General features: G+C 35.1%; 2 protein-coding genes across 2 annotated transcripts in view; one reads left to right on the top strand and one right to left on the bottom strand.

Annotated features, from left to right (window-relative positions):
- The window catches only part of LOC106868554 (protein FAM184A), a 73,641-nt gene that overhangs the window by 30,943 nt on the left and 29,597 nt on the right, over window positions 1-13,101 (bottom strand). The window contains exon 9 of the mRNA XM_089362982.1: window positions 3,519-3,640. Within this exon, the coding sequence (XP_089219108.1) occupies window positions 3,519-3,640 (122 nt within the window). The remainder of the gene's footprint in view (window positions 1-3,518; window positions 3,641-13,101) is intronic.
- Window positions 5,836-12,472, top strand: LOC106868550 (FMRFamide receptor). Its single transcript, XM_014913859.3, has 2 exons — window positions 5,836-6,634; window positions 9,538-12,472. Exons 1-2 carry the CDS (start codon window positions 6,129-6,131, stop codon window positions 10,307-10,309), a joined length of 1,278 nt encoding a protein of 425 aa, XP_014769345.1. The 5' UTR covers window positions 5,836-6,128; the 3' UTR covers window positions 10,310-12,472.

The raw sequence follows: 13,101 nt of genomic DNA, 5'->3' as shown, positions 1-13,101 counted from the left end.
ACTATGGCAATATCCATGATCTTAGGGAGGTGAATCGGCAGTCATTAGAGCAACATTTCCCAAAATCAGCTCCAAAGAATATCAGGGTTCCAAGAAACATTTCTAGGATTCCGTGAGTCTTCTGATAAAATTTGATAAGAATTTATTTTATAAAAAATATAGTATTCACCATTTTAAAAATTATATGTGGAAGAAGGTTATGAATGAATTCTCTCTCTAAAATAACTTTTGTTTCATTTAATGTTTTATTAAAATGAATATGGTGGGCTTTGTCTGTAGACTATAGGAATGAGTTCCATTAGTTTGAGAGAATTTATGTGGAACTCACAGCAGTAGAATGCCTTGTGGTATTCATTTTGGTTTTCTAAACTTCAAGTTTAAATTCCACCAAGTTCACCTTCTGTTTTCATCCTTTCAGGATCAATAAAGTGCCAGTCCTGTAACATTATTGCTCCAACTTCTCTTTCTCTCTCTCCCTCCCATCCACCTCTCTTTCTCTCTCTCTCTGGAAAAAATCAGTTGTGGCCAGATTTGGAAGGATGATGGACTCTATCAGGTTTTTATATCCTAATACACACTGTATGTCACAGCAGCACCTCTGTGGCCCTATAAGGAATGAAGCCTCAGGAAAAAAGGAAGAATTGTCTCATAATTTCCATTTCACGGGTACCAAAGTGAAGTCACAGTCATACTAAGGACATTATTTTTATCCTCATAGTTCCAAACCCAAGTCTACCATGACAAGAGTACCAAGGTTGTTCATATTCAATGTCTCCAACATAGGTATACAATGGTTGTACTCAGGCTCCAATCCAAAAGTACCCTGGTTCTCCTTGTGGTCTTCCACCCACAGATATAACAATGAAAGAAGTATAATTCTTTGAGGATGGTGTTGATTTAATTTTCCAATTAAAAGAGAATCAATAACTATCATTAAATATATATTTTATTTTCAACTTCTTGAAACATGTTTACAAATTCTTACACACACACACACACACACACACACAAAATACAAAGAGAGATATATGTATGTGCACATATATAGATACATACTTACACACTCGATAACTGTTTTATGTATTTTTCTTATTTTGTCTTCCCATCAAAGAGTATACAAACTGAATTAGCTCATCAAGATTACTGACACCTCTCTTCTTAAATATAACTAATAGTAATAGTTGTAGAGGAACTAAAATACATTGCAACCAACAATATGGCATAAGTCCCGAGGATAAAACAGGGCTATCTATAAATAAAAAAAACTCTTCTCAGTAAGAAAAAAGAAGCAGCAAATAATGGATCCAAATAGCCAAGAAAATGAATGGCAGCACAAAAAAAATGTTCAAGTGGGAAGAAAAAAGATGAATAGATAATGGCAAGATTCAGTAAGAGGTTTTTCAATCAATTTCAGACACAACATGGTTATATGCTGAGTTCAGTTTTCATCTTCAAATGTAATTATTGTTGTTAATATTGTGTGTCCCAGGTCAATCCTGATTTGACCAACCTTTGTATGACTCATACATAGTTGGTTAAATGATTTGGACCAATCCACAGATTCATAACTTCAGAAACACTACATCATCTTCCTACTGAGAACCATACTCTGCTTTACTTCACGGTCTAACATGCAATGGTTAATTGTCTAAAGGGCAAAGTTGCTGTCTGTACATGTTGTCCTCTGGTTATTGCTGTTGTTGTTATATATCACCAGGTTAGCCCTCATCAAGCAAACACATGGCACAGAGACAGTGAACTAAATGACTATGAATGATGCAAAGATCATAGCTGCAGATATTACTATGTGTCTGACTGGTTGAAGATCTCACTACTCTGTAGATTCAAACATACAGTGGTTAAACATATCAAGATCTATGCAAAAAGAAACCAAACTTTAAAACAATGCACCAACCAACCAGCACAGCATGCTTGTGTCTGCAGTACCATGTATGGATGGCTTAGATATTCGGTTGAATAACAGTTACAGCAGTTAGTTGTTGATCTATACATGTTAGAATCAAAATAGATATGTATGTGTCTACTTAGTTGCACAAATTCTTTCCAGTGAGATGGTTCACAGCTGAGATCCAGAGATTCTCCATATAGAAGACACTAGTGCTCAAAAGATTCAAACTTAGACTCTGATGCCTTTCCAGGGAATCATCTCCAAGGTAAAGAAAGGTTATAAGAGGGATCAAGTTGAGTGGGTATAGAGACAATTATGCAGATAAACAAATTAGACATCTAATTTGTTTATCCGCACAACTGCCTATGTGTATATATATATATATCTTGGGTATTGCATTAAACTGTATCTGGTGGTGAGACTCCAGTTTAGGAGTTCTGGAGTTGTGGGAAGCATGGAATCACCCCTTAGTTACCATTACTCCCAGGTCCATTCTGACTGGGAGCAGTAGTACCTGTCAGGGTCCCCTCTATGAGTTAAATAGATTTTTGCCCAGGGATAGAAGAGGCACCTGGTGCTTTTGAAAAAGCAGTGGGGAAATCTTGTCACTGGAACCTGCTATAGTGACTTAAGAGAAAATCTTAAATTTCAGTGTGATCGAATAGTTTCAAAGAGATTTGAAAATGGACAAAATTTTACACAAAAGCAGTGAAATTGTTAAGAATTATCACTCCTCTTGGTAATTCTTAGTAATTTCACTGCTTGTTAAAAGTTGTATATACTATCATTTTGCCAAATCTTTAGCTGGGTTACTCAAAACTACCAAACATTTCATAACTGCCTAAATATTACAGAGAAGTGACCTTCATTTGCCACTAACAATTCTGCAGTAACAAATTGAAAGACTTGTGCGTTTATTTCAGCTATAAGGTCCACAATGAATATAGAGCTGATCATAAGAATATCTTTTGGCTACTTGATGTTTTATATAAGTTTTTTTTTTTTTTAAATTACACGTTGAAGTTAATGTTTGGCAGCCCTTGTAGCTTCTACTTCTGGTATACATTTATGGCTTTACAGGATTTTGTTTGCTGATATAGTTTTATAGGTATAGAAATGGTTGTTTTTGTAAGCTATTACAAATACTTTGTTTTTACATGATACAGCTGCAACTGATAAATATAGCAATTGATAAAATACTTCCTTTTTTTCTCAGCTAACTGCATGTATGAGACGCTACAGAGATAAGTTAAATTTAGAAGAGAGTCATGAGTAAAAAAATGATGAAGAACCACTGATTCAGATAACCTAAACTTGTCATGGATTTAAAGTTTAAATATAACATATCTCTTTGTTTTGTCTTTCTCTGTCCCCCCACATACACATACACTCAAACACACTCTCACTCATTCTAAGTCACCCACTCAAGTGCACATTCTCTCCATCTTTCTTTTTACAATCCAAAATGACAGTCATTCTTAAAAATCAAGTCATCTTTAAAAAAAAGTGAATAAATCTTTTTTTTTTTAACAGAACTGATGCCAAGTAGAAATTTCCAAGACATCCGTTAGCAACAGGTCATGGAACATCATCAGCAAATCTTACAGACCTTAAAGATTCTTTTGATTTTGCTTCAAGTCCATCACAAACTGTCTTTAAATGTTTCTGGTGAGCAGCCTCACATTTCAATAATTCATTCTTGTGGTTCGCTTGTTGTTTGGCTAGTTCATTCTGAAATACAAAAATGTCAAACTTAGTGCAATTAACAAGTAATTCTTTTATTCTCTTGCAAGTTACTTAGTGACCTCACCCGGTACACTCTGTAGAGTGAGTGATGTTAGGAATAGCATCAGGCTGTAGAAATCATGCCAAAGGCTGACATCTTAGCTTGGCACAGTCCTCTGGTTTACGAAACCCTGTCAAATTGTCCGACCCATACCAGCATGGAGAACGGACTTTTAATGATGACAGAGAGTGACCATAAAGTCTGGATACATAGGCAAAAATGACAAATTCATATTCATCTGCAGGAGAAAAAACAAGAATACTCGTGATATTTGCCATGTATACAGGCTTTATGGCCACCCTCAACGTGTGTATACACACACACACACACACGCACACACACACACACATGCATATACATATGTATATGTATATAGATATATGCACATATATACGTATATATATATATATATATATATATATATATATATATATATATACACACATCCCCCTCTCTCACATCTCCTTGCCTTCTCTTCATGCTCACTTTCCCTCCGCTTTTTCACTTCACTGTGTCCCTGTCATTTTTTCTCACACCTCCTTATTTCTTCTGTCCCTCTGCCTCTACCTCTCTCTCTTCTCTTCCCTGTAATCGACTTAATCCCTTTGTCTGTCCTTGTTTGTCCCCTCTATGTTTAACCCCTTGTGGGCAATAAAGAAATAAAATGATTGACTTTGAAATGTATCTGGCTCTGTCAAGGTTAGACTCATAAATCGATGTCAAAATCCACAGCCAGGTGAATCAAAAAAGGGAGAAGTAGAGGTCCTCTAATTAAATATTCTAAATGACCTGAGGTGCTTGTCCTGCCTTGATTTTGTTTTCCTTTTCCTTTAATATGTACATATATATATAAAGATAAATTCCAACTATATATATATATATATACCGGAGTAAGCACATGAAATGTGCAACAAGGTGGAAAAAAGAGTCTCAAATACCAGAGGTAGAGTAATATGCTTTATTTAAAAGCAGCAGAAATATAACAAAAAAAACGTTACTCTGAGTTTCACGCTCCCGTTCATCGGACAGTTTTGTTAGAAATGATGGAAGGATAACGATGCAATCGAAAGTAATATAAAATTTAAAATTTAAAACACATGGATTCGTCTGATTGGTTGTTTCAAATAAGGACCATGGATTGGTCGTTTCAATTAACGGTCAATAATGTGTAATTCACAGACCAAATAAATTTAATACAGATTCACCATATATATATATATATAGGAAAATGAAAAACAAGGCATTTTCCTATTACTTCTCCACGTGCGGTTAACACAACCCCACTATTTACTGACTTATATATGTATATATATGTATATATACATACACACACAAATTTACTTATAAATGTTTACATACATATTACATAAATGTGCATGCATGTGTGAGTGTGTGTGCGTGTGCATGACATGCAACCTTGTCACACATTGTTTCATTCAATAATAGATCCTGTCTAATGACTGTATAAAAGGTGCAAGTGTTAATAGACTACTCAGCCATTTAAGATGTAATTCATCTTTTGCTATTGATGTATTATAAGGAGGTATTATATATCTTATTGTTGTCGTTTAGCCCCAAGTCAGCCATGATCAAGCATTCTGCCCATGACAATCCTATCAATTTTTTTAGGTTTACTCTACTCCAGACCACATTATCCAATGTGTTCTTTCTTTTCAAACAGTATAATGAAGTTTGAGGGAGTTTTAACTGTTATTTCTTGAATGCTGAACAACTTTCCAGAAGCTTCTTTATTGACTTGTTTAAGTGCTGTACTAGATGTACATACGTGTGTACACTTCTGTGTAAGTGATCCATTAAATGTCATTAGAGCCATCCTTGTTAAGTGTTGTGTGTGTGTGTGTGTGTGTGTGTGTGTGTGTGTTTGTGTGTGAATGCTTACATGTGTATATACACGTCTACACGAATAAACATCATCATGACAAGTATGGAAGTATTTTCGGAAGTGAAGGAAGGAAAGGAAAAAACTCCTCAGTTGTAATAGTTTTGAAGAGGATAGAAATTTCCTCAGTGCGGGGTTTCCCAACAGGGATTGTATGTTGATTGGTACAGAATTAACCAATCAGAAACAAGGGAGGCAAATACCAATTCATATATATAGAATAGGATTTCACTCCATGAAATGTTAGTTTCATTCAGTCAGGCAGAGTGCTGAGATTGAAAAATATTTTCTTTTACTTTGTTTTTTTAAAGACTTCCTCTTTACTAGAGAGAAGAGTGAAGTTGTAAGGCATTACTAATGAAAACAGGACACTGACATGTACTAGCAGTAGATATCTGAATTATTTGACTCACAACAGACTGAGCAGTATCTGTAGACAATAAACAATACTAACAACAACAAGAACAATAATAATAAACACAGCAAATCACAATACATAAATCACTCTCTTTCATATTTGGATAATAGAGACAATGACATACAAACTGTACTTCTTCTGCGTGTGCGCAGTATTATTCACAAAGTGCATGCCTGGAGTGCTTAACCTTCCAACAGATGATTTGACCACTGAAAACCCTGAACCAGTCACAACAATCTTCGACACATACACAGCAACCCAAGAAGCATTCACATCTAAATTGGAAGATGTAGAAGTAGAAGATGAGGATGAACAAGATCAACCTCAAAATAGAACACAGATTAATGAAGACATAATTTCTGCAATGAAGCTGAGAAAAATGCTTTTCTTGAATATAACACCAGTAGTATGTGCCCTTGGAATTCTTGGAAATATCATGAACTTGATCGTACTCTGCCAGAAACAGATGAGAGGGTCTACCAACTGCTTCCTGATAGCACTTGCTGTTTCTGATATGATGCTTCTCGTCATGCAGATAGGACCACTTATTGCATCCTTTGAGAACTTTGTTGGCTACTCACGAAAGTATATAATTGCTTCTCGTTACTTAATGATTATTCGGTGAGTACTCACAAATTTTTTAATCTTCCTATTTGTGTTATGAAAATCAAGTTGAAATGATTAATCTTTGTAAATAGAAAACTAAAGTGCCTGATGGTTTACAAGTTTACAAATTTTAGGACTTTCAAACTCATCTTTGAAAATGAAAAATCTTTAAGAATTCGTGTTTTCACTATTTCATCAGCTAGATCTTGAAATACAAGTAGTAACAAACTAAGAAAGTATATTTCTAAACTACAGACTTGGAAACTTTATTCTTAGTTATGGCATTACATTCTTATCCATTGAAGCTAGTTTAGGATTTAAAGTTCTTTGTTCAAATTTAGCATGGTATTGTATACACATCCAGGATTAAGACATCTGCTGATGATCAGTGACCAAACTAATCAAACTGTAGGATTGATATCAATATTGAAAATTCATTAAAACACATATAAGGTGAATAGTAAAAAGGAAAAAAATATTTTCTTATTTACAGAATCACACTTTAAACATTTACTGTGTAATTATTTGAGAATGAATACATACATACATACATACATACATACACACACACACACACACACATACACACATACATAAATACATACATACATACATACATACATACACACACACACACATACATAAATACATACATACATACATACATACATACATACATACATACATACAATATCGTAGACACATACACAAGGTATGTGTTTTGCTAGTCTGTGGGTAGGCTGCTCTTATAGGCATAAGAGAACATATTATTTACCTTATTTACATTTGATGGATATTTGTCTCATCTTGTTTATTGTTAACACAATGTTTCAGCTGATATACCCTCCAGCCTTCATCAGATGTCTTGTGTTAACAACAAACAAGATGAGGACAAATATCCATCAAATGTAAATAATGTACATAATTCCTCATCTCTTAAATATAGAACTGTATTATAAGAGAATATATTCTCTTCAATGCACCTGGTGTTAAAACATCTGCAAGTCATAGATAAGCAAGATAACTGAAATCCAGTCTCATTCAAGAGCGATAGGCACTGATGTTTCATCATTTTTGTGACTTGTCAATATCACATACCCAAAACAAGGCCCAATGTTACCTAAATCACTGTCCATGACCATATGCAAAATGGTGTAAGAACCATCTGCTGGTATGTTCCAACATTTCATACCATGGAAAAAATTCAAATATGAATAAGAAGCAGCTCAAGAGATATAAACAAAATCAAACACACATACACAAGGTATGTGCTTTGCTAGTTTGTGTGTGGGTGTGATTATATATATATATATATTTATATATATATATATATATATATATATATATATATATATATATATATATATATATGGGAGATTATACAAAAAATAACAACACATATACATATATATATAGACACACACACACACACATGTAAATATATATATACGTTTATATATTTGTACACATATATCATCATTTTCATCATGTCATCTTTTTGAGAGACAATGGTTTAGGTGAGTCTAGAATTTATCATATATTTCCCTGTCTTTTAACAGTACACTATCTCATCAATCAAGTCAAACACTTTTCCCTTTCAAATAAGAATCTCCTCTATTTCTTTCTTGCTCTGTATCTGCTACAATTATCTTCTACAGATGGAACATCATTTTTCAATCAACAACATGCTATCAATACATGTATTACATACATAGCCATCTCTCTTATAAACCTCACCACTACCAACACACACACACACACACACACACACACACACACACACTATTGTGAGCCAACAAGGGAATTTCTTCACAATAGCACAATTTACTAAAAGTAGTAACCAAATTTCCCTCAAATGACACTTCTTTTGCAATCCCTCCAGAACAAGTGTGATTAATCCTATTAATGTTCATTTGAAATGTTTGTAAGTCATCACTTGCAAGAAAAACAATAAATGGAATGAAAGAATTCCAGAGGGCTGACATTCTGACAAAAGAAAAAGAACTGGGCATAATGATTAATACACAGCCTGGGAGAGGACAGACAGAGCACAAATAGAAAGGAGACAAATGAATCAGGAGTGCCTAAATGCAGGTGGCACAAGACAAGTCAGACAAGTACAAATATATGAAGCCCAGTATACCCATCATGACTACCCGTCTGATAAGGATACACTAGGCATCTCATATCAAGATAAACAGCACATGACCTTGCAGGTGAAGCTCAGTTAGAATTTTCTTCAGATCGAGTAGCCCATCTTGCTCAAAAGGTCCTTAAATAAACTTTGTTTAAGGATGTTGAACAAAACACTCATGTTACCAGAGATGAATTATTCAAACCCCAAAGAATCCCTCTCGACACATGGGTTTGATACTCCTCCACTACTTCTGCTCATGATCAGAGATGCCCATATTGTCAGCCACTAAGGCACATGCTCAACGGGTTATGGTCAAACAACTAACAAGCAAATCTGTGGTATTGAGTAGAATATTTGCTGTAGCCTATCTTTTATACCAAGACAAAACATGTACATAACACTTCCAATCAGTTAAGATCAGCAGCCATGAGAGCCAGTGCCTGGTACTGCAGCATTATTATTATTATTATTATTATTATTATTATTATTAAGATTGCGAGCCAAACAAAATGCTTCGTGGCATTTCATTCCTTTTTACATTCTGAGCTCAAATTCCACTGAGGTGAATCTTGCCTCTCGTCCTGTTGGCGTTTGATAAAATAAAATAAGTACCAGTCAAGTACTGAAGTCACTGACTTGACATCTCCCTCTCCTCAAAAACTGCTGGCCCTCTGCCAAAACTTGAAACCATTATTACTATTGTTATATGTTTTTGAAATATTACCTCACCAATATCATAATTAAATGTTTTATCTAATATCATGTGTTATTTCATTTACAGATATGTGACATCAAATTTCTTCATTACATGCACCAGTTGGTTGACCGTGGCAGTGACAATTGAACGATTCATAGCAATACGGTTTGCTCTTAAAGCAAAAATTATGTGCACTGTCTATCGAGCCAAAGTAGCCATTGTAACAATTTTTATCACATCATTTGTGTTCCATTTCTCAAAATGGTTTGAGTACGGTGTCAATTTTGATCACACAAAGCCGAATCCAGTCATTTTTATGCCATTATCACACAGCAAAGCCTATATGAGCTTTATGCATTCAACAAACATAGCAATAGCTGTTTTCATCCCAGAGATTTCGCTTTCCATTCTCAACACCTTGCTTGTATTTTACCTCGTCAAGCATAACGCATCAACACAACATATGAAGAAGCAGACTTCACAGGAAATTGCCCACATCACAACTGTTGTCATTACAATGGTTTTGGTGTTTATGATGTGTCATTCAATTGGACTTTATCTCGCCATTAGCATCTCTATCTATGGTAGAAGCAGTGTGCTGAGCACACCAACAGGCATTAGCCTGAGAGCAATAAACAATCTCCTAGTTCTCATCAATTCCAGTGTCAACTTCATTCTCTACACAGCTATCAGCCAACGATTCCGAAGCACCATGAAAGGCATCTTCCTGAGATATACCAAGCCTGGTTATAAATTACCCAGAGGTCAAGGAGGATCTGCTTCAGCCAGCTCATCAAAAACTAAATCAACATCATCATCTAACAGTAAACGAAGCACTAAAGAGTCAGTAGTATAAACCATAAAGAAGAATTATCAGAAATTGGACCTAAAGTGCGAAATAGTTTACATAAATATTTGTGAAAAACAAAGTTCTGGAAGCTGAAAATCATTTACATTTTTTTTCCAAAACTATAACAACAAACTAAAACACTGAACCAGTGGTTCTCAACCATTTTTCACTTATGGAACCTCTTTGATTCCTATTTTACTAGGGTGAATCCTCATAACCATTCAATGTTTAAAAAAACAATATATATAAATATATATATATGAGTGTATATATGTTGTGTGTGTGTGTGTGTGTGTGTGTGTGTGTGTGTGTGTGTGTGTGTGTGTGTGTGTGTGTGTGTGTGTGTGTGTGTGTGTGTGTGTGTGTTCTTTAGTTCTTTAATTTGTTTTAGCCATCACAGCTAAGGCCTGTATGTATAAACATATATTTTACACATGCACTCACACACACACACACACACACACACGCACACACACACACACACACATATATGAGGGGGTGAATATTTATATGCTTTATTATTTTATTTGCTTCACTCATTAAGACAGTGTCCACGCTGGGGTACCATATTCAAGGGTTTTGGTCAAGCATCTCAACACCAATACTTATTTATTCAACTGCTAAGATGTAGTTTTGACATAACTTAGACACCAGTAAACATAAGCATATATGACAAAAACATCCATGCACACACACACACACAATAAGATTCCACATATTTTTCTGCTACTATGATTGACTTATATGACATGTAGTAAAACTAGATGCAGGCATGGCTCTGTGTAGTTAAGAAGTTTGCTTAGCAACCACAAAATTTTGTGTTCAGTTCTACTACATGGTGCCTTGGTTAAGTGTCTACTGTAGACCCAAATTGACCAATATCTCCAGCTTAAGAGTGTATCATCATCATCATTTAATATCTATGCCAGCATGGAAAACAGATGTGAAATGAGGATGATACATTCTAAGCTGGAGATATTGGTCAACTTGAGTCCACAGTAGACACTTGCCCAAGGTGTCATGCAGTAGAAATGCAGTAGGTTGCTAAGCAAACTTCTTAACAACACAGCAACGTTTGCATCTACTTTTACCACATATCAAATAATCATTTATAGTTGATTACAAATTCCATAAATTATTTAATAGAAACTGTATTAAGGTCAGTTATAGTTGCATAGCTAATATTTGTAATATCTCAACTTGTAAATCTCATATGATAAAAATAGATAATGCAGTATGTATTTGTAAAAATAAAGAGTTATGCTCTGTTGGTAATATTTATAAACTAATGTTTCTTCTTTAACTGGAATTTCTACCACTAAACATTACATTTTCTGCAAGACAGAAAACATCTTCAAGAATTGTTATCTCAACTACACTTCATGTTTTCAGGAAGAAATATTAGATAGGTGTTCTTTACATGCCACCAGCATGGGTGCACTTGACTTGTCAGGTCCTCTCAAGCACAGCACATCACCAAAAGTCTTGGTCACTAGTCACTGCCTCTGTGAGGCTCAGAGTTAGGAGATAATGCTTCACCACCCCATCCCATGTCTTCCTGGGTCAACCTCTACCACAGGTTCCCTCCACAGTTAGAGATCAGCACTTCTTTACACGGCTGTCTTCATCCATATGCATCACATGACTATCTTATGCCTAACTTTTCTCTCAAGATGCTTACACTCTATTGCACATGCACACTGACATTGCACATCCAGCAAAGCATACTGGCTTCATTTCTCTCAAGCCTACACATGTCCTCGACTGTTATAGCCCATGTTTCACTGCCATGCAGCATAGCTGTTCACACACACGCATCAAACAATCTGCTTTTCACTCTGAGAGAGAAGCCCTTTGTTGCCAGCAGGGGTAGGAGCTCTCTGAACTTTGCCCAGCCTATTCTTATTCTCACAGCTACACTCTTAGAGCATCCACCTCCACTACTAACTTGGTTACTTACATAACAGAAGCTATCAGCTACCTCTAACTTGCCCCTCTGGTATATATATATATATATATATACACACACACACACACACACACACACACACACACATGCATGTGTCAGTTCTAAATGTATGTACATGTTTCTGTATATAGACATTGTTTTTGTATATTATATAACAAATTGTATATAGTGTAAATAAAATATCAATCTAAATATTTTAATCTTGACTTTTGTTCAATATTTTTTTTCATAATGATAAAGACATCATGTTTTTTGTTTCACATATCCAACCATTAGAAATGCATCTACACATACATACATATACTCACACACAAACATATATGGGTGTATATACATACATATATATATATGTGTGATGAAGCAGAATCACAGCTGAGACAATTAAGGCTACCAAACAACAATAACAACAACACCAACTACAACAACAATGACAAGCAGATCAGTTGCAACAACTACTTTTATGATAACAGCAACAACAACAGCTTCAGCTAATAGACTTAACCCATTCTCCACCACTTGAGTTTTGTGTGCCCTTGCAGGAGTCCACTCTTTGTTGCAAACATATGGATCAGGTCTGAGGATAACTTCCTCTCTTCATCAGACCAATGTCAGGGGACTCTGCCATTAAAAAACCTCAGACTAAGCCATTAAAAAATAACAGTAACAATAACAACAACTTGGAGACAAAATGGTCAAGTGAGTATTATATAAGATATTTCCATTGATAAGCTTAGGAGTTCAAATACACACCAGAAATGTTGCTATATAGTCATTGCTGCTGCATAGATATATGTTGACCCTGACTGAGCAGACCTGTAGTCAAATACAA

This window comes from Octopus bimaculoides, chromosome 14, assembly GCF_046866305.1.
Source record: "Octopus bimaculoides isolate indiv1 chromosome 14, ASM4686630v1, whole genome shotgun sequence".
Classification (NCBI taxonomy): domain Eukaryota; kingdom Metazoa; phylum Mollusca; class Cephalopoda; order Octopoda; family Octopodidae; genus Octopus; species Octopus bimaculoides.
The sequence above is the reverse complement of the archived record's forward strand: the minus strand, read 5'-3'. Positions and strand labels throughout refer to the sequence as shown.